General features: G+C 41.3%; 5 protein-coding genes across 7 annotated transcripts; 3 read left to right on the top strand and 2 right to left on the bottom strand.

The window, feature by feature from the left end:
- Positions 1 to 249: 249 nt before the first annotated feature.
- LOC130700640 (uncharacterized) lies at positions 250 to 3938 on the top strand. 3 transcript variants are annotated; one of them, XM_057522620.1, is made up of 3 exons: positions 250 to 408; positions 650 to 2887; positions 2996 to 3938. In XM_057522620.1, the coding sequence occupies exons 1-3, from the start codon at positions 381 to 383 to the stop codon at positions 3835 to 3837; spliced, it is 3108 nt and encodes a 1035-aa protein (XP_057378603.1). In that variant the 5' UTR covers positions 250 to 380; the 3' UTR covers positions 3838 to 3938. The 3 variants fall into 3 exon arrangements, with proteins under 3 accessions (XP_057378603.1, XP_057378602.1, XP_057378601.1); XM_057522619.1 differs by having other exon boundaries at positions 650 to 2920; XM_057522618.1 differs by having other exon boundaries at positions 650 to 3938.
- Positions 3939 to 4194: 256 nt separating this feature from the next.
- Positions 4195 to 6568, bottom strand: LOC130700645 (cytochrome P450 4C1-like). The gene is made up of 11 exons (XM_057522626.2): positions 6317 to 6568; positions 6124 to 6233; positions 5943 to 6033; positions 5668 to 5871; positions 5536 to 5602; positions 5337 to 5466; positions 5192 to 5276; positions 5030 to 5133; positions 4902 to 4970; positions 4498 to 4846; positions 4195 to 4412 (listed from the first exon to the last, which is right to left on the bottom strand). The coding sequence occupies exons 1-11, from the start codon at positions 6471 to 6473 to the stop codon at positions 4234 to 4236; spliced, it is 1545 nt and encodes a 514-aa protein (XP_057378609.1). The 5' UTR covers positions 6474 to 6568; the 3' UTR covers positions 4195 to 4233.
- Positions 6569 to 7745: 1177 nt separating this feature from the next.
- On the top strand, positions 7746 to 8826 carry LOC130700663 (peroxiredoxin-5, mitochondrial-like). The gene is made up of 3 exons (XM_057522644.2): positions 7746 to 7954; positions 8031 to 8165; positions 8304 to 8826. Exons 1-3 carry the CDS (start codon positions 7832 to 7834, stop codon positions 8634 to 8636), a joined length of 591 nt encoding a protein of 196 aa, XP_057378627.1. The 5' UTR covers positions 7746 to 7831; the 3' UTR covers positions 8637 to 8826.
- A 680-nt stretch (positions 8827 to 9506) lies between these two features.
- Positions 9507 to 10187, top strand: LOC130700668 (peroxiredoxin-5, mitochondrial-like). Its single transcript, XM_057522649.2, has 3 exons — positions 9507 to 9533; positions 9601 to 9735; positions 9855 to 10187. Exons 1-3 carry the CDS (start codon positions 9522 to 9524, stop codon positions 10185 to 10187), a joined length of 480 nt encoding a protein of 159 aa, XP_057378632.1. The 5' UTR covers positions 9507 to 9521.
- On the bottom strand, positions 9907 to 14540 carry LOC130700642 (uncharacterized). Its single transcript, XM_057522621.2, has 17 exons — positions 14311 to 14540; positions 14169 to 14245; positions 13819 to 14104; positions 13689 to 13745; positions 13545 to 13626; positions 13257 to 13470; positions 13003 to 13175; positions 12743 to 12929; positions 12380 to 12675; positions 12165 to 12305; positions 11829 to 12089; positions 11574 to 11760; positions 11352 to 11514; positions 11164 to 11276; positions 10956 to 11089; positions 10766 to 10882; positions 9907 to 10660 (listed from the first exon to the last, which is right to left on the bottom strand). The coding sequence occupies exons 1-17, from the start codon at positions 14408 to 14410 to the stop codon at positions 10519 to 10521; spliced, it is 2730 nt and encodes a 909-aa protein (XP_057378604.1). The 5' UTR covers positions 14411 to 14540; the 3' UTR covers positions 9907 to 10518.
- Positions 14541 to 20204: the final 5664 nt, after the last annotated feature.

The raw sequence follows: 20204 nt of genomic DNA, 5'->3' as shown, positions 1-20204 counted from the left end.
CTAATTAGTCCGGAACACCATCGAATTTCTTCTCTTGTCCAACCAATCCGGAAATGTTTTAAACAATTATTGTTATCACTTCTTCTTATTTTCTCTCTTGGTGACTTCTTTTATGTCGTAGCCAGTGATTCAAATAATCCGCCATGAAGTAGGTCGACTTGGAAAGCGGTTGATAGTGACATTCAATGGACGCATTCAAGCGTGCGTCTGATGCTGGCAACAAACAGAAGAGAATCTATCTTCTAAACATTCAAGAGAAACAAGTGAACTGATTCAAGAGCTGAGCCGAGCTGATAAAAGCTGCTGGAGCTCTGTTCGTGCCATTCTTAGGCAGTGACGGCTGAACCCTTGTATGCCATTTGCTGATCAGTGAGATCAGGATGAAATTTCTGAATCTCCTTTGCTACAGTAAGTTACGTTGCACAGTATTTCTTTCATTATTGCAGTCTAATGTAATGTACCCTGGAATATTCTTTACCCTTTTGAACGACTTGTTGGAATTCAAAGTTCATGTGTTTACACTCAGTTGAAATACGCATAGTAAACAGACGATTGGTGATATTCATAATAGCATGAATGAGTGGCTAGAGCCTTTCAATTAAGTGCGAATATTTTTTTAATGTGCTAATAATTCATTAATTATTGAAAGGTTTGGCTGTGGCTATGGTGGCGGGTGACTTAGTTAACGATCACGAGGTCAAGGAGTATCGGTTAGCCACCAAACGATATCATCGGAAGATCCGTTCCAGCAAAGAAGGAGACGAATTTCCATCCACTGTGGAAGAATCATCTTTCGTACAACAACCGGTCGAGCCTTTAATTCTACAACCCAGTCCATCCGCAAACGAACCAATCGGTTCGGCGGCACCCAATACTTCCTTCCTGCTGGAACTACCGTATCCTTCGCATTTCCTGGTCTCACTGCAGATGCTTAACCTTTCACTTCCCTTTCTTGATGCTGGCGTTGCAGTTCCAGAAGATCCACCTACGCCGGAATTCGACCTGAGTAAAGTCATCAAAAATCAACAATTCCAACAGAGACCAACCGAAAATCAAGAAAACGTTTCGCCTTCTTCCGTAGCACAAGAAGACAGGGGTGGAAGTCGGCGGCGTGCCATTAACAGGATAAGGCATCGAATGCCAGTCCGACGTTTACCTAAAAGATCTGCTGACGTTGCTTCCACCACCTCTAATACACCTATAGGTAAACCTGTCAAATTTCGTAACTGGAACGCCTCGGACCCAGCATCTGTCCATCGACGTCAAGAGTTCACGAACAAGCTTCGATCGACTACAACGCCAAGGCCAACGTTCATAAAAAAATTTCAATCGAAATTGTTAGATCGAAGGGTCAACGGAACCAAACTCCCTTCCGGTAAATCGCCATCACGTTCATTTGAATCTAAAAACGTAAATCATTCAACAAGTTTGGGACAAATCGGAACTACCACTGAAAAACAAGATTCATTTGCTGCCAATCGACCGAGTGGAACTTCAAATCGGTTCGTATATCAGGCACCAGATTATGAATCGCCGAAGACTCGGATAGGGGGGTTCCGACCAATTCAACCGAGGCCGTCGTTGAGTCCAAACAGACTTGGGCCATCACTTGGTAGCTTCCCTTCAACCATTTCACGTGAGAAATTCGGCCGTCCTGGCGGGTTTGTCCCGATTGTTTACCCCAACGATGACATGACAACAGAAACAGTGGTCATTGGCTACGACTTCCCTCCGCCTTCGCGTCTTCGATTCGCCACATCGACCAGCACTACGCCCAGCCCCATACAAAAATCTCCACGTCTATCTAAATACATTTCTCAGTTTCATTCAGCTTCAACTTTCAAAGCTCAAAAGGATACAGGTAGTAGCCATCAGAAGTTCTTCGACGAAGAAGCTACCCAAATTCAGAAGCCAGACATTGCTGCCAGCGAAGCAAACAACAAAGAAGTTGTACCAGGAAGTAGCACTAGTAACGATTTGCTCGTATTGGCCACTTCGACCACTGATCCGGTGACCGATTTCGTTCCAAATCCAAAATATCCATCATTTGAATTGCCTTCCAGTGACGGTTCATCGACAACGTCAACTCTCCCACCACCACTTTCTATCGAGGAATTGATTAAAAAGTTTACTGGAAAAGATTTCGTTGCTGATCCAACATCCACTATTCCCACACCGACTTCTATTCAACATCCTTCACCCATTCAGCCTAAAAGCATAAGTAGCACTGTAGCCACAATCAAATCTACTTTATCGGTTCCGGAATTGGAAAAGTTCGATGATATCGAAACCACTTTGAAACAGCTTTTGGTTGTGACATCAGCATCGGCTCAAATCCTCAACAACAGCCAACCTTCCACTTCTGTTGATGCACCGACAACTTCTACACCGTCATCTACGACGACCAGCGAACCCAGTTTCACGCTGCCGGTGTTACCGACACCCAGCTTCAATCCAATAACCGAGAAAACGATCTTTGTGCAACCAGAAATCACAACTGGTCACACTGTCATAGCCAAAGAGGCGAATAGATCATCATTTCTATCCGGATCCGAGATTAGCAAATCATCGTCCCTTCCATCAACCATAGCTAATTCAACTAGCCTACCAGAGCCGTCAAATCAACCGGTTTCCGTTCAACGAGGACCCTTGGAAGTTTCTTCTTTTGACGGATCGTTTGGTTCAGGAGTTGGTCAACATCAGGGAGGATTTAATTTCCAATCATCGAATTTTCCGCAACAGCAGTTTCAGTCCAACAATTTTGGAGGATACCCAGGAAGCTTCGGCGGTGGGGGCCATCAGGGCGGTGGTGGAGGCGGCGATTTCGGAGGGCAGCAGAATCCTTACTTGTACAGTGGGGGATTGTTCGCGGGTTCCGGAGGACAAGGTCAGTTTTCGAACTTCCAAAATGGATTTGACGGTACGCTACATTATAGTCCAACTGGGCCACCAGTGGGTGATTCAAACGCCATCACTCAAGGGTTATCACTTTTAGCAAGCTTTGGTGGATCGGGAGGAGGCCACCAGTTCGGGATTCAACAAGCTCCTAGCTTTCAGCAGCCGTCAGGTTATCAACAGGCCTTTAACGACTTTGTTCATCCATCATCGGTTCAAGCATCGTCGCAGATCCAGACAACAGCGAGCTTCCCTTCGCAAGGATTCTCTTCATACTCACAAGGATATCCTTCTTTTAACCTTGTACAGCAACAACCTCAATCCTTTGCCCAACCTCAGCCATCCTATTCTCAGCAACCCCAAAGCTATCCGTCTCAGCAGCAGCAGCAGTTTTACGCGCCATCTCAGCAGCAACCGTACCAACTCGTGAGCAGTAATACGGGATCTGGATCAGGGCTGTATCCTGTTCAGGTGGTGCAGTTCCAACAACAAGGCGTGGCTTATCAGCCACCAGGTGCATCTGCAGCCACATCGGAAAGCTTACCTTCGAATCAGGCCACTATTAATCCATCTCAGTTTGGCACGCTTTTGTCCGGTCTGTCTTCGGTTGATGCATCTGGTCCAACGCCTGGAACGGCGTCCATTACAAGTTTGACAGCTTCAACTAGTGGTGGCGATGGCATTAAAAGTAGTGGTGGTGATGCCGGTAGTAGCCCGGTCAGTAAAGAGAAGTCAGTCGATGCTGCCGCTTCGGAATTGGTGGAGCTTCGTTCGAGACCAGTTGCGCATTCAATTTTTGCCGATCAAGAAACAGAGGCTTCTGAGTCTGTGCAGCTCATTTCTATTGGTCCACACATCGATCGTTCAGATACCGATTCGTTAAAATCGGGAACCAGAAGGTCGTTTTATAACAGAGGACTTCGTTCTGGCTATTATCCATAAATCAATCGTTTGTCCATTTCATTTATATATACATAGCTCATCATACGCCAATATGCTTAGTTTTGGTGGTTGCGAATAAACGATAGTCAGTTACATTTTAATCCATGTTTGCTGTTTCTTTTATTGCACCTAAAAAGCCCCGTGTAAATAGCTGGCTCCGCTTTTTGCATCAGAAACAGGATTGCAGTTCTTGTGGTGTAACAGACAAACATGAACCACGTGGGTTTTTAAAGCCAATAACCGGAATTGTGTGAGTTTCGTACATGAGACAAATGAAACGAAAATTTCAATGAATTCAATTGCACAAGATTAAACATGCGTTTACGTAATGTGATACAAGAATTAGCCGCGCGTACTACAAAAACGTATTGTTATGACCAACACAGCAACGTGGGATTATGAGCTTGTAGTATGGTTAATAGGTATAATTATCATGGGCATTCCATGATGAGGTTTCAGAATCAAGTCGGCGCACGGTTTGGCCGGTCCGTGCTTGGCAGTGTCGTAAACAAAACGAAATCGTCTGAGTAAGGTAGACAAGATAACTTTCTCTTCAAAGAGAGCAAATCTCTGACCTAAAAAAAAAGCGAAAGAAAACAACAAATAAATCGAAACAAAAACCGATGGTCAATGAACGAAGAATGGAAACCGGAAACTTACCGATACAGTTCCGAGGACCGGCGCTAAACGGAACGAACGCAAATGGGTGTCTCGAAATTAACTGCTCGCTTTCAAATCGTTCTGGTTTGAAAGCGAATGGGTCCGGGAAGACTTTTTCATTGCGGTGAAGTGAATAGATATGCATTGATATGGTGGCACCGGCCGGAATTGTGTACCCTTCCAGGACAATGTCTTCACTAACACGGCGCTTGATGTTAGGTACGCTGGGATAGAGACGAAGGGACTCTTTGATGCAATGCTCTAAGTATTTTAATTTAGTTGCATCTTCAGCAGTACAGTCACGATTTGAATCTCCAAACACGTCATTCAGCTCTTCTCGTACACGCTCCTATAAATGTTATATTTATGGGCCTGTATCCACAAAAAACGTGAGCCCTTCGTACCTGATGATCTGCATGAGTTGCCATGCAATATAGGAACCAAACGGCAGCGGATGCAGTTGTATCATGACCCTAAGTAGATAACAAAATTATTAAGCCTAGTTTCACTTAAGAAATGTAAGGTTGTTAACCTCAAACATAAAGGTGTCAACTTCATTGCGGATGTCAGTTTCGCTTAGATCGGCTCCTTGTTTGGCAGCGATCAACATCAAATCCAGAAATGCCCTCCGCTTTTCTAAGAAGAGAAAACCAAATAATTTTAAATACCAAGTAAATCATTCGCTTTTTAGTACTCGATCCAAACTCGGGTTCTTTTTCATCTCCTTGGTTTGTTGGCTCAATTTCCTGGTCGATTTCTTTCTTCCTGTCTTTAATCACCTAAACAAATGCCACGAATTATTACAAAAGAGAGAAATGAAAACTCTTCGAGTGAAATACTTTGGAAGTGAAATCATGAATGACTTTCAAATGCTTTTTGTACTCCTTGCCGTCAGCACTCAAGAAATACATCCAATCGGGAATAAATCGCCATATCGACATAAATTTCTCAAAGAGTAAGAAGGAAAACCTGCAATCATATTTTTTTGCGGTTTTAGATCAAGATGTTGGATCTCTTCCCTATTTTTTTGTTGCCTACCTTTGTACGGCAACGATGTATTCCGTATCTTCAATCTGAGCGTTTACTTGTATGCCCATTGCCGCTTCTATTGTAAAACAAATAAATATTTGTTTGAATGATAAACATTTTTTGCTATTTGTATTTGTTTACCGCAGATAATGTCAAGAGTGCAGCGTTTAAGAAACGGGAATACTTCTATTTCCGTTTGGTTCTTTTCTGTCCCATTAAACAGCGTGTTACTTAATTGCTGGCAAAGGATGTCGGCATTTTTGTTAAAGATGTCGAAAAAATTATCCAGAATTTGGAAATGAAATGCCGGCGTCAGCAAACGTCGTCTCTTCCGCCACTTATTTTCTGTGGTGTGACAATCACTAAAAGCGGTTATAATTCTGATAAGTTGTCGTCGTTTAAATCAGTTATATCACCTGGTGCAGTAAGAAGTCCTTCGCCCAACCACGGCAACAGTGGATCGTAAACTTCGCCTTTGTTTAGGAATTTTTGGCTCGACATAATTTCCTAGAAAGGATAATAATTGCAAGAACATGAACGTTTTTAAAAGCTAATTTTTTATTTGTAAAATTTTTCATATGTCTATATTTAGCGTACCTCCATGAACGCTGGGGAAGATATGTCAATGAAAGCTTGTGAGCCAAACCACACGCGAAAGATACGACCGTACATTTTTGGCCATTTTTCCTGCAGAAGATTCAGGGATTCTAGAATACCCATTTGATGAACGTGATGCCGGATTTAGCCTTGCTACTAGAATGATAATAAATAAGTCTGGTGTTTTGATTACCGTGAATATCGCGGGGAATTAAATGAGCGTTGCCGAAAACTGCTATTTTTGGTGGGCCTGGTATCAAGTCTATGGTTTTCACGTACGAAGAATACTCCCACCGCAGGTAAATGAAAAGAATCACGGCCGCAGCCAGGCAGACCACAACGAAAAGCATTGAACTTTCTGAATTCGTATGCAAAAAGGCAAATAAGAGCGCTAGGATAATCAGCGACTGAATGTCTCTGCTCTACCAAGCGGTCTCAATGTGAGCATTGTTTACAACTTTGCACCACATTTGTCGTTCTGTCCTGACTGTTATTGTTTACTAAAGGCCCGTAAATTTGGGAAAAACTTCAATGGACATGCCACAAGGATTTCGTCATACTTTAAACAGCGACACCTAGTGATTGCGAACCACTCTTCTGTTTTAACATGCAAAACAAAAACGTCTAAATGTGAACTTAAGCCAACTTTTTTTCGATGAAGTGATGATGGTGGGGGCTATGGTTAGTAAAGAAAAATAACCATGTACATTACGGTGCTATTTGAATTTTTTTCCTTATACACAAACTGTTTCCCCCTAGCTCGGTTTGCAGCACAATTGACTGAAAAATAATATTACAAGGTAACACAGAAAGAATAATTGTACAGAGAACAAATCTGCTATAGGTTACCGCAGATGACGATACAATACACCAGCAGACACTAAAATTAGGTTCAACATAAGTGTAGCTGGTGGACCTGAACCGATGTCGTAACCAATGCTAGAGTTAAAACGCACGCTCGAACCCCTCGAATCTAAATCAGTGTTATTATTTGTCATTCCGATATGCTAAACATATACTGTATGGCTTATCTGTCTTTACTACTGCTCTAAACATAACTCGATAGCATATACTGCCTTGCGGGTTTACGAAGCATAAAATAGTCACTTTCTCTTTTTACGCGAACGCTGAGTAGGCAAAAAAGATTTAAAAAATAAGATCGTTGCTACGCACATGCTCCATGTGACACGTTCCAGATGCTTTCTTATTCTACATACTATAAACCGTGAAATTTCTCAATTAATTAAGCCAACACGAATTCTCCAATGGTTCTCTTGCATGTGTTTAACGTACGACGAAGTAGAGAAATATTCAAACTTTTAGAAGATCAAGGCCTTCCGAGTTCCGACGGTGATCAGTTTTACTGCCGTATGTAAAAGAACCGCTAGGAATTTCCGCGCTGAACTGCACATTGGCAAGCCCTTTTCAGCTGTCAACATATAAAACGTAGCAACAAAAATACCTAACCATGTATGCCCTGTCATCCCTGATCACAATGTTTGCGCTAATTTTTACGCCATCATCCTATATTGTATGTAGATACCTTATTGCCTCACGGATCACGATGAATCGGCTAAATTTAAAAACTAAGTCTAGAAAATTTCAGTTGCAAACGTACCCGCTAGAGGCTGAACGACGTACGATCGCTAGTTATCGTCTGGTTTGTGTTACGTAGTTAAATAAGGGAATTTACCATCGTTCTTTGGTCATGGCTGTGAACGCTACCTCAATGATTTTGTCCAAAGTCACAAACAGCAGAGTAGGTCTGAACTTCTTGGTGAACGGTCGTAAACATATCCACGTTACATCTGTAGTCACTATGCCGGTCAAGGTAGAGAAAACATTTGCTCTTGGTGCAGCCGGTTATTTATATGAGCTGTTATATAATTACCGTTTTATATATTTAGAGTGGAGACAAACTACCAAGTGTAGATTTGTATGAAAACAGTCCTGCCTCTAAAGTAAATATTGCTGAGCTAACTGCCGGCAAAAAAGTAATCATTTTTGGCGTTCCTGGTGCTTTCACGCCAGGCTGCTCAAAGGTACATTCCTGAAAATTTTTGCAATTTCTCAGTAATCCTGAATTTGCAGCAATTTTTCTAAAGCTGTTGTCCAAATGTTTGAATAACAGTGTTCTTTGGAATCTTTACCAACATATTTTTTACCTTTCTATGATTTAGACTCACCTGCCAGGCTATGTTTCTGATTTTGACAAATTCAAATCCAAGGGAGTTGATGAGATTGTCTGTGTTTCTGTCAATGATCCATTCGTGATGGCTGCATGGGGAAAGGAACATAATGCAGATGGAAAAGTCCGTATGCTAGCAGACACCAACGGCGCTTTCACGAAGGCCATGGATCTTGAAAAGGATTTGACAGGACCTTTGGGTAGCGTGAGGTGTCAGCGTTTCTCAATGCTTGTTGAAGATGGTGTAGTTAAAGCCGCAAATATCGAGCCTGATGGTACAGGCTTGACGTGCTCGCTATCCAATAGTCTATTGTCTCAACTGTAGACATGTGATTTGATTGTGACCATAATAGTGTTTGGTGAAATCGTTACACACGAATTTTAGCCAAGTATCACGTAAATAGTACATCAGCCTCCATCTGTTATGAAATAACATGATTGTTGAAAAATATCCACTTTGCTTGTTACTGATACGCCAATTAAGAAAATATAGTATCCTACTGAAACCTGGACAATAGCAACACGTTGATCTCATTAAATGCAGATGGAATCCGTTGTGATACCTGCTTACAGTGTTTCGTATCTGTGGTATGAAAGCATGAGTTTCGGTTCAACGGAAATGCTGCTGTTAATCTGAAGCGATTGTAAATGTGGCCTCAGAAACGAGGCAGCATTTGACTGCAGCCACGTTCATATAGTGTTCGCAGACGGAATGTTGCCAGATAGATTCATCCAAAAAAAAAGTTTGTCCTCACGTGACACGATCGGAATTACATGCTACTAAATTATGGCTAGTTGTGTGATTACATTCATATCAGCAATAGGACAAGTATGTGTCTATCTGTGGTACACATGCAAAAAAATGTTGTAGTTCTCGGAAGTTGATACCAACTAGAGCCCATACCCCTACACGAACTACGAATGATGTGCGTCAACAAGAACCTAGCACCATCGTTTTTGTCGTTTGAGTATGAAGTTTGAGGTATGAACGTTTTCTATATTCTTTTGTTCCATCAAAGTTATTCCAAGAACATGACCCGTTTACTATTAAATCGCGTTACTCATAAAAAATCGTTGACCATCGTCGGTATCTTGGCTCAGACGTGGAGCTATATAGCTACCCCAGTAACATTTTGATCGGAATTGAGCAGAGAATTTCCAAAGCTCGGAGTGTTTAGTCGACAGAACAATACGACAATCTACGTTCAAAATGGCGGTTAAGGTAAATAACGAATTACGTGGAGTAATAGTTAACAGATTTTCGCTAAATCAGTGGTTATTATTAATAGTGTGGAGACAAACTACCAAATGTGTATGTGCATGAAAATACGCCTGATTCGAAAGTAAACATCTCACAGCTAGCAGCTGGTAAGAAAGTTGTCATCCTCGGGGTCCCCGGAGCCTTCACTCCTTGCTGCTCCAAGGTATTTTAATTCAAAAATTTAGTAGTTGTTGAATTGAAAATTGAGCATTCATTAGGGCTGTCTGTATGTTTCTTTTTTCAAGTGTTATTCACGCAATTCTGTTTTTTTTTTGTCCGCAGACTCATGTACCTAGTTTTATCTCGGATTACGACAAGTACAAATCCAAAGGCGTCGATGAAATCATCTGTATTGCTGTAAACGATCCTTATGTTATGGATGCATGGGGAAAAGATCTCAACGCAGAAGGGAAGGTTCGCATGCTGGCAGATACTAACGGCGCTTTCACGAAGGCCATGGGCCTCGAAAAAGATTTCACGGATTCGTTGGGCACCATCAGATGCAAACGTTTTTCGTTGTATGCTGAAGACGGAGAGATAAAGAAACTGTGCGTTGAACCTGATGGCAACAGCGTCACTTGCTCGAAATCTGAGAATCTTTTATCGCAATTGTAAACGAGTAAATAGAGATTACATGTAACCGTACAGAATTCCAATACATAAAATATCCAGGTAATCGTGTCCATAATATTTTTCTGCTGGCTAATATGTGTAACAAATAACATGGGTTGCTAAAAAAATATCACACGCATAAAAAGCAAGATTCAGAATTAACAGTAATACTTCCCCGTCCGAAATCAAGTCCCGGACCGAGTGTTCCTAAAACTGGTTGAAGGAATGCATAACCTTTTTTTTGCCCTCTTTGTTTGTTGCTTACAAATTGTATCCAAATCGCCACCATGACGAACCCATCGACTTTTTATGCAAAGGCTAAATCAACCGACGCCTACAAATCGGATGTGTCGACATTAGCCAAAAGCCTTTGGATCGATGCTTTCAGAGCTCCGACTATATTATTCAGTCCATTCGACGGATTTTGATATTGCTGCATCCACAACTGCTGGAAACGCTCCGTTAGACTAAGCAATCTAATTCCATTAAAAGAAAAAAAAAGAACAATCCCCCATTAGATTACTGTTGCAAGACAAATCACACGTTTATGGCCTTTGCACACTACCAGAATAAAAATGTACCTGTTGGCAGCGTCTGTCCGTAAAGTTGGCGTTAAGTTCACCACACCTAAGTTTATTGCGGCTACTCCCATATTGCTATTGGGATTGCTTCCAGTCGTAAGGATTCCCCTTAAAATGCTACAATATAAGAGTACAATTTTAATTATCACATGTAACAAAAAAAATATAAAAAAACCACCAATTTGCATACCGACACGCTAGGAGTAAGAAATCTGCGGATAATAGAGCTTGTAGCGCAACTGTTTTCATAAAATAATTGCGGCTTTCTGTCATGGTTGCTTCAGTTAATAGTTTATGCCATTTTTTTGAATGACGGATGGTTCTCTACAAAGAAAGGAAAATAAACATTTTTAAATGAATGAAAACAAGAAAGAAAAAAATTTTAATTTAGTGATTACCACGACGCATTCCATATTGAGGTTGTCTACGTTTACGCTGTCAGGATCTAAAATTAAGCGGTAATGAATAGACCCTTCGCTTGGAGGTAGAGAGGGTGGAATCGTAGTAGCATCTAAAAGGGTAAAAAAACAAACAAAAAAAAAACAGCGTTATTGTGAAAAATTCAGCAAATTCTGATTTCTATTACCGAAGGCATTTTGAAGATCAAGCTCTCCACGAGCGTGACGAAGAAGCCAAGTTTCCAATCGGCCCATCTCAACAATTGCTAGACCCACTGAAGAACGCTTGTCGAATGATTCGTTCAACACCCAAAGCGAGACGAGCTCACCCAAGGAATTTTGAATAAAATCCTGTAATTTAATGACTTCGCTATGAATGGGACTCTTGGTTGCATAGCCATACTGTTTACCCAGTGAACGGAATGATTCCAGGCTAATCCAGCCTGCAAAATCCATCCGGGCCAGGCAAAATGTAGAGATCCTAAAGCCACTGAATCAGTCCATGTAGCTACAAACGATCCTAACGATCCTCTTTCCACAGCAGCTTGCACAGCATGAAGAATGTTGGCTGAGGCAGCTTCGGGGTATCCTATTAAACTTCAACCGAAAACAAATTTATTGCCGTCAAACTACCATGGGGGTTTTTCCGACGAAGCTTGAAATACCAGTCCCAAGAAGCAGTTCCAGCGCAAAAACACAAAGCAGCCGAATTTTCCCACGCCAACTGAGTTTTTTCGTGGAAATTGTAATCTGCCTGGAATCCATACTCGACCAAGATGTGGCCAAAGTTTAAATTTGGTATTATTTTTTTCTCTCTCAAGCTATTGGCGCACAAAAGCCACGTTCTATCTGACGAATTTCCATTCAAAAGTTCATAATTGTTTTCAGCAAGTAGAGTTGTCAAACCGGGACCAGCGTGAAAAAGTCTGAAAAAAAAAAATAAAAAGCCGAGAAAAAAAAACGTAAGATTCCGGAGGAAGTGATGTCATGCATAGCAATACTTCGTGGACGGGAAACACCACTGAGATGTGGTCACCAAATCTTGTAGCAAATGCGGTTCTTTACAATCACCCTCCACATCAAGCGCTGGTACAAGTTCCATCCCTCGGTCCATGCAATACCGATCCAGGCTTATCACCTCTCTGTCTCATCAATAAAAATACAAGTATTAAAAGATAACAGAAATATAATGCGATGTGGAGTTCGTCTTCCGTACATTTTACTATAGGGCCATGGCCATTGAAACCCTGCTGAGCTATTAACTCGGCTGTAGAGGTGAACTTGATTCAGTTTCAGTGAGTGCCAGATATCAATCATGGAAAACAGAGAATCGAGAAGCGGGACACGGCCAGCAGAACTCACGTCAAGCACAACGGCACGCATTCGCAGAGAAGGGCTATCCTCTATGTGCAGTGGCGGTAAATGCCCATCATCAAGACATAATACTATAAGCTGCACGAGACTACTCAAGGCATAATGCAATCCTTGCCGATCAGCGGCAACTATGACTATCTGAAAATCAACAACGCGCAATAAACTACTAAAACTGTTGAACACAAAGGCAAAAAAATTGTGTTACTTTAGAAGATGATATAGTTAATCGGTAACTTTCAGGGCCCGGAAAGAGTTGCGCTTTGATACAGCAGGTTAACCTGTTGTCGCTGTCATCCGTTGCGGCTGTGTTGTTGGGCTTCACATTGCCGATAATAGGATTTATCCCTAGCAAAGAAAGCTGGGCCTTGTGCGCATCCCAGATGTCCAGTATGCTGTTATTCGGAATGATATTCAAAGTTGATTTCGAATTTCAAGAAATGCAACATGTGATGAACCCAAACTTACTCATGTAATGGAATAGAGCAAGAGACGAATGATATGCTCCACGGCTGATGGATTAAGAACGACAGTCCTTCCAGTTGCTGTATTTGCTTCGGTGGAGGCCATAGCCAATGCAGACGGGTGTCTGTGATTACTGGACGTATCGGTGCACGTATAAATGGCAAAGAAGTCGCAATCTAATCAAGCATATACATTGACAATATTAACCAATAGATACGATATAAACATCTAACAGTTTTAGCTCTTATAAAACTTACCTCCTCGACACTAAGTGCACTTTCAGCTCCGTCAGGTGAGGCAGGCCCCATTCGACCATCTTTGTGTTGAGTACTACCGTTGATATTCCCATTCATCTCTACCAGTTCTCTCGGGGCGCCTAACCCGTCGTTTGAATTACGATAACGCATAAGAAGGTCCAACATCTCTGAGCCAGGAATGGCCAAATCTATGGCGGACATGCCTTTCAAATTGCTAAACAAAAATAAATGCCATTCGGTTAAAAGTTATTGTCCTCTATGTCAACGTCGAGCAATTTAAAGACAGACCTATTCCCTTGAACAAGATAGTTAACATCTGCCCCCAATTTTAGGAGTAGATTAACAATATCATAGTTCCCTGCTTGAACAGCTGAATACAAGAAAAGAAAATTAAGGATAAAACTTTTACTACTTTTACTCTTTCATGCAAACCTTCATGTAATGGAGTCATTCCTTTTGCATTTGTACTGTCCAGTGTAGCTCCTTGTTCTGAAAATAAGAAAGCAAAGCCACTGTGTAATTTACCACTAAGCTGTATATTGGTTGTAAAATTTGACTGTACCTGTGAGAAAGTGTATTGCTTCTTTATTAAGAAATGAAACTGCCCAATGTAAAGGGGTGTTAAGTTTTTCCAAATTGTCTCTTATATCTGTTTCCGTAGCTGCCAGGAACAACTTTTCTGTCATTCGCATATCATGGCTGGCAATAGATGCAAACAATGCATCTTTGTATGCAGACTTTGTGTGTTTGTTGGAGGTGACAGCTAAAGGGTTTTCTCCCTTTCCATTGACAACTGTAGGATCCGCTCCATAACTCAGCAAAAGTCTAACCATATCTGCTTGATTGTTCTGCATGACAAAAGGAAAAAAAAAATTCTTTTGTGGTTTCTTTGGCAGTTTGTTTATTTAGTACCTTGGTAACCAAATGCAGAAATGAACCTTCTTCTCGGGGGTTATTTAAAAATTTAAAGAAATCTTTCTCTTCCCATTCTACATTAGAATGAAACCATGAGTTTAATGACAAAGATTAACATTAGGTAAGAGAATCATCTTACCTTTTTTAACGGTGTCGATTACTGCTTTCAAAACATCTGTTCGGTGGGCTTCAATTGAAGTTTTGACACTCTGGTAGGCTTCACTTTCATCTACCTTCATGATTAACTCAGAATGCTGAGGCCGCACGACAGGCAGGAAAGAAGTTTGCGAAGTCCAATTATATATTTTTTTTCGGGAGCCGCCACGGAAGCAATTTTAGTTTGTATTTATTATTGACACTAAAAGCAACGTTGCCAACTTGGCTTGACGTGTTCTTTACGGGAGAGCCATGGAGCCCGACAGCCAGCAGTCAACAGGATAACAGCCAAGTCAGTCAAGTCAACAGTAAAGTCTAGATTGTTTGACCTTGTTGATAATTCCTCAGACTCTACTGATCTCACTTGACAGGCTTTGCGCCGTTTTTTGTCTCCCGTTCTAAACAATGGTGTTAGCAATTGAAACCAAATGACGTACACAGCAATGGTAAAAATTTCCCTTCTGTTGGGTGCATTCATAATATCACTAAACAAAATCTTTCTCGACCTCAAAAAGGCGGACAAATGCAGCCAAATCCGATGTTGCTCGATTTCATTTAGCCTAGCATAACAACGTAGGCCGCGATAATTATCAGCTTTGCAAACAAGGGGCGGGTCGTAAGCCTTGAGGTTAAATATTAACCGCTGTTATAGCTGATTTTAAAAGCTGGAGCTCGGTTATTTGTTTAGTTTATAGGCAAACTAGTTTATTGTATAATGCCACACGGCTATTGATTTGTTGGTCAATTAGAGATTTTCAGGCGTATTTTCCGACATCATAATGTTGCTGCAGAGGGTCTATACTTCTAAAGAGAACAACACCACAGAGAAGTTCGATATCGCTTAACGTTGAAATTTTAGTGTTCCATGATCGCCATATTTTCAGACTACCCATTCACACTGAAGTCACCAGAGAATCCTGTACCTGCGTAGTTGTTGTGATGCGGGCAAATCATCATCTATTAAAGTAAGTGCTAAAGTCAAATAAGGCATCAAACACGTGCAGTAAATACCACACACACAGCTTACTATATGATGGTGTGCTGTAAATTGTAAGTCGACTTGAATTCAACCGCCCAGCAGTTGCCCATCCTGTTTCAATATTGGCTCGGCAATCAGACAAATTGCTAACAACACTATCTGTTAAACAGGGGAGGGAGGAGGTGATGCACATAGATACGAGAGCTGAAAGGGTTGTAAGAGAATGAGGTGACAAAAACCGGCACCCAAACACATGTGCAGCCCATCAACACACAGCTGCGCTGGCGCGCCTTCCATCACACTCTCGGAAACTTGGCCGGGGCTAGCCAATGAGCACATCGATGGCCGTGATGTGATGGGAGACTTGGGAGTGCAACAGTTTGAAACCAGAGAGACAATCAACACGGTGGCCTTACGAACTGTTTGCCCAGGTCTGTACGCATCGACATCCAAAATAACACCCACTAAACCAACATTGACTCAAGCCCGGCTCTAGTCCAGTAGTACCGTAAGCAATTGAATCCTACATCTTTACAACACACATACAAACATGGTGGATGGAATCCAACGAGTCTTGTGTCCATGTGCCAGCTCTCACCTCCGCCCCCCAGTTAGAGCTCATTATAGCGGCATTATTCTAAGTCAATACGCACGTGAGTCCGTTTGCAATTGCAATCGAAACTAATAGTAGCTATGTAAACCATAGATAGGCTAAACGAATTCGATCAACCATCCATCATCTAAATCGTCATTTGCTGTGGACGTGTCCTTTTTGACGATGAGCTGACAATGTGCCTTTAATAGAATCTACTTTTCCGTATTCTTCAAGTTCTTTTTTTTTTTCCTTCTAACAAAACGTATCTAGAAGACGTGCTAGATGATAAAGCTCCACCACGTGCCAATCTTCGTGGTAAAAAACAGCAATTTTCAGCGCCTAAAAGTTAATACAACAGTGTGTGCACAAAAGTAAAAAGGTTTGACTTCTCTCTTGTGTTGGTCGTTGAGCTTTAAGATAAAAAAAAAAATGATTCCATTTTCTACTTTGCCAAAAAAAAATAGGAAAATAAGGGTGGATGGGCCAAAACATGATGGCTGACCCATCATTTTTTTTTTAGCTCCTCCTGAACTAATAGTTCTTTGGTGGTCGTCCACTGGTTTCTTGGGTGCTACCATGACAGCCGAAGAAAATCCCCGTATCAATGGGAGTATGGAACTTATTGTCAGCATCTATTGAAGACTCTTGGGGCTCTGAAAAAAAACCACACAATGGGGTTCACCCCCCAACAAACTGAACTTGTGCGCGGAGTAGCACTCAACGCCCAATAACTGAGCACCATGCAGAGGCCTCCATCCGCACCTGTGCCGTACCCTTCTGGGCGAAGATTGCCACAGATCCTATATACCTCGACGTAGAAATGTGTTTTTTGTGTATGTCACCATTGTATTTTGGAACCTCGTAAAGCATCCGTATACAGATGTGATCGGTCAACATGGCGTGGTGCACGTGAGAATATGACTGGACGATGATGGCTCTGTTTGAGCGCCCTAATGGGATGACAACAACAAGACGTCCGCTCCTCCCCATAGGCCTATATATCTCTATCTATATCCAGCAGTCAAACACAATCATGTTGTCAACAGTTAAACTGACCTGCGTGTTGTTGGTGCATGTGTAGGTGGGTCGATGATTGATTCCGGATGCAGAAAGCTGTGCAGACTTTTGGGCACGTGAGCGCCAATGGAACACTTGTCAGGTTATTTTATTTTTTATTTTTTGGCAGCAGTTGGGCCAACATAACCCCACACGTGCCAATTGACTCGAGATCAGGTTCAAGATTCATCAGGAGACGATCAGAAGACATATGCCTTTATCGTGTGGGCGGGTCTGTTTATGGTTTCGTTCCATGTAGCCTTCGACTTGTGTATTATAGCCTACTGACATCCAATCCATCATCGAGATTTGCAAACATATTTTTATCCCATTGCCATTTTTTTCATTTTAAGGAAGAATAGAACTCCCTATTTCTATATTCAGAATCAAAATGAGGCTATACAGCGAAATCATGTTTCAATTATAGTCAAATTTGCATATCGGGATGGTGAGGCACGTCTTATTCAATTTCAATAGTTCGTACGGAGAAGCGAGAGAATCTCTCACAAATGAAGGCAAACCCAAAAACGATCAAAGCATTAAGCATCAAAATATCAAATACCATTAGATTCACAGATAATTTGGATTAAATTAAAAGCTCATGCCATCACCTAACAAAGCAGAGTGAAGCCACGTCGTGGAGCGTGGTCTAGATTGTAGTATCAATCACGCACGAAGTCGTAGATCTAAAGCTCCAGTAACCTGTCCGTGTCCTTTTGTTTAGAGGGGAAGAGGTGGAAGCAAACATGAAACGACGGATCAACCGTGCAGTTGAACGTACCCGTTTCCTATATCCAATAGACTTTTCATCATATAATCCCACCGGATAAAGATCACCGGTAAGTTAATTATTCAGATTTGCACGTCTGTTACGGAGATTGTTGTATATACAGTGGAGGAAATGTCACGTTAGTAAGGGGATAAGCTGTCACAATAACAAGGCGTGGTGATGGACCTTACGGCAGGATGGCATGACGGCAGTCTCTAAAGGCTAATCCTTTGATTCTCTTTGTTTTAGCCGACTATAGTTAAATGCGACCTGCATTTTCAATTCTATACTGAGAGACACCATTCTATAGCTGATTTTTTTTTTTTAATGAATTTTCTTTCTATTTTGCTCTTTGCCTTAGATATAAATGTAGAATCCCTATAGTCTTTGGAGTCCGGCCGTATTATATTCTTTCCTTTGGGGGGGGGGGGGGGGCATTGTGTTGGAGAGCTTCCAGCTAATTCTGCTAGAAGTTTCGCTTGCTGAATGCAGAACTTCAAATCTTATATGATGGCTAAATGCGAAGGAGATAATGCGATATGCGGCATTAACTCAGATCGCGTTGAATGCTGAATCTGCTTTAACTCTCCGGGGTGAGAAGCAGAATTCCGAACTGATTCCCCGGTAGGGAAGGTTTCGCAAAAATTGATTGTTCCTAATTCTTAATAAACGAGTTGAGCTTGGATATTTAAAAAAATGTACTACGTAGTTATATACTAAATATTTTTGTTTTAATGTAGACAATAGCTGCGTCTCTGTTGCGGAAACAAAATGTGAGGCAATGGAAGAGACACCTAATATATATTACAGATGTAGGCTATTATTTATTCGTCCAATGATCAGCCTGCCCTAACTCCAGCAGAATTGTGCATATACCAGAAATGTTTGTCGTTATATCTTATACCATTGCTATTCTTTTTTTTTTTTTGTGCTTACTGCTTGCGTAGTCTGTATCTGTGAGCAAATGCACTATGTAAGTGACGCTTGCTAAACAAGATTGTTTTCTTTTAGTTTTCAGTTTGTATTTTTTAAAATGCGTTAGTGTTAGATGATGTATAGAGTAAACAGAAAAAGAGAAGCCCTTAATTGCTCGTGCTTTCTTGATCTGATGTTTGCGCTGAAATTGTGTTTTAAATATGTGCAAGCAAATTTTAGGTCTCACACTGATGTGGAAATTTGAAACAAGAAAAAAAGGCTTTCAAGCAACAAACGCGATGGTTATATTAGTTATTTAATAAAGTAGGCTATACAAGAATGCTGATGGGAATAAACGCTGTAAATCCTTCTGTTATTTTCTTTACTTTGTCGCACAGTTTTAATTTAGGGGGAACAGGCTCTTAGCGCTAATAAAAAAATCAATGTTTTCACGTACCTATACATTTTTAAACACCACGTGGGGCCCTGAATCGCTATGCAGATAAAAACAAAAAGTAGCATTAGGACACAAGGAACAAGAGCCATGAATGGCAGTCGTTGAAATCTTTAGCACGTCCTGAAATTTCGTAAAATTGTACGTTTCATTTTTTCAAGAGTATTCGATGTAATGAATGAGACTTGCAGCGATTCTTAAAAGGCCAAAGAAGATTAATTTATTCATAAGCTGTGCTGCAATAATATCATCATGAACTTCATCGAATGAACTGTCATAAATCCGTTTTACCATCCGATCCTGCGCTAGGCTCTTACGTTTACGAAAATGTTTTAACGCCGTCGGCTAACTATGTCTATACGTGTTTTTGATTTACGGAAGTATCGCTTATAATGATGGTCATCAGATTTTTGCCCAATATACTGCGTCCACTCCTTATTTTTTAAGTGTCTGATGCACGTGCAAGAACAAAAAAAAACAGCACAAGAGCTGTCGGCGTACGTACATGTCTCTAGTGTTTAAGGAAATACCTCTTATACGAATGTATAGGCCTATATTGTCGGGCCTCTCACCACCTGGTGAGAGAAGGCACCTGCATCATTTTTAAAAAACAAAAAAAAAAAAAGCCAAATGGCGAGATTTCTTCGTTTAAAAGCCAACAACAAGTGAAATTCTCCCGAGACGGCCATTTTTTTTTTTAAGTAATAAGAGAAGGCGAATCGAGGGCTTTTGCGTTGAAGGTGTGAAAACCAGGTAGGGCCTTATCCATTTAGAAAAGACCGACGTTTTCTACAGATTGCCCTTCTTCTATACGAGACAGCCTGGCGACCTGATGAACAAGACAAAACAAAAGCAATTTTTATTCTTTTCTTTAAAAAAAGAGGGGAATTCCGTCTACGCCAGACTGCATGTCGCCTGCGATTTTTCCTGCACTGACCCATTTTCCACCTGGGCTTTTGATTTGACGCGTCTTTTGATTAGCTTAAACATGTCCCATTTGCCCTTTGGGAGGATTTCTTTGTAAATTGTGGCCTACTTGATCCCCCCCCCCCATTGTCTTGGCGGCAATGACACATAGGTGCGTATCGTTATATAGTTAACCACAAGCG

The sequence above is a fragment of the Daphnia carinata genome, chromosome 9 (genome assembly GCF_022539665.2).
Source record: "Daphnia carinata strain CSIRO-1 chromosome 9, CSIRO_AGI_Dcar_HiC_V3, whole genome shotgun sequence".
Taxonomy (NCBI): Eukaryota; Metazoa; Arthropoda; class Branchiopoda; order Diplostraca; family Daphniidae; genus Daphnia; species Daphnia carinata.
This window is presented reverse-complemented; position numbering and strand designations above follow the sequence as displayed.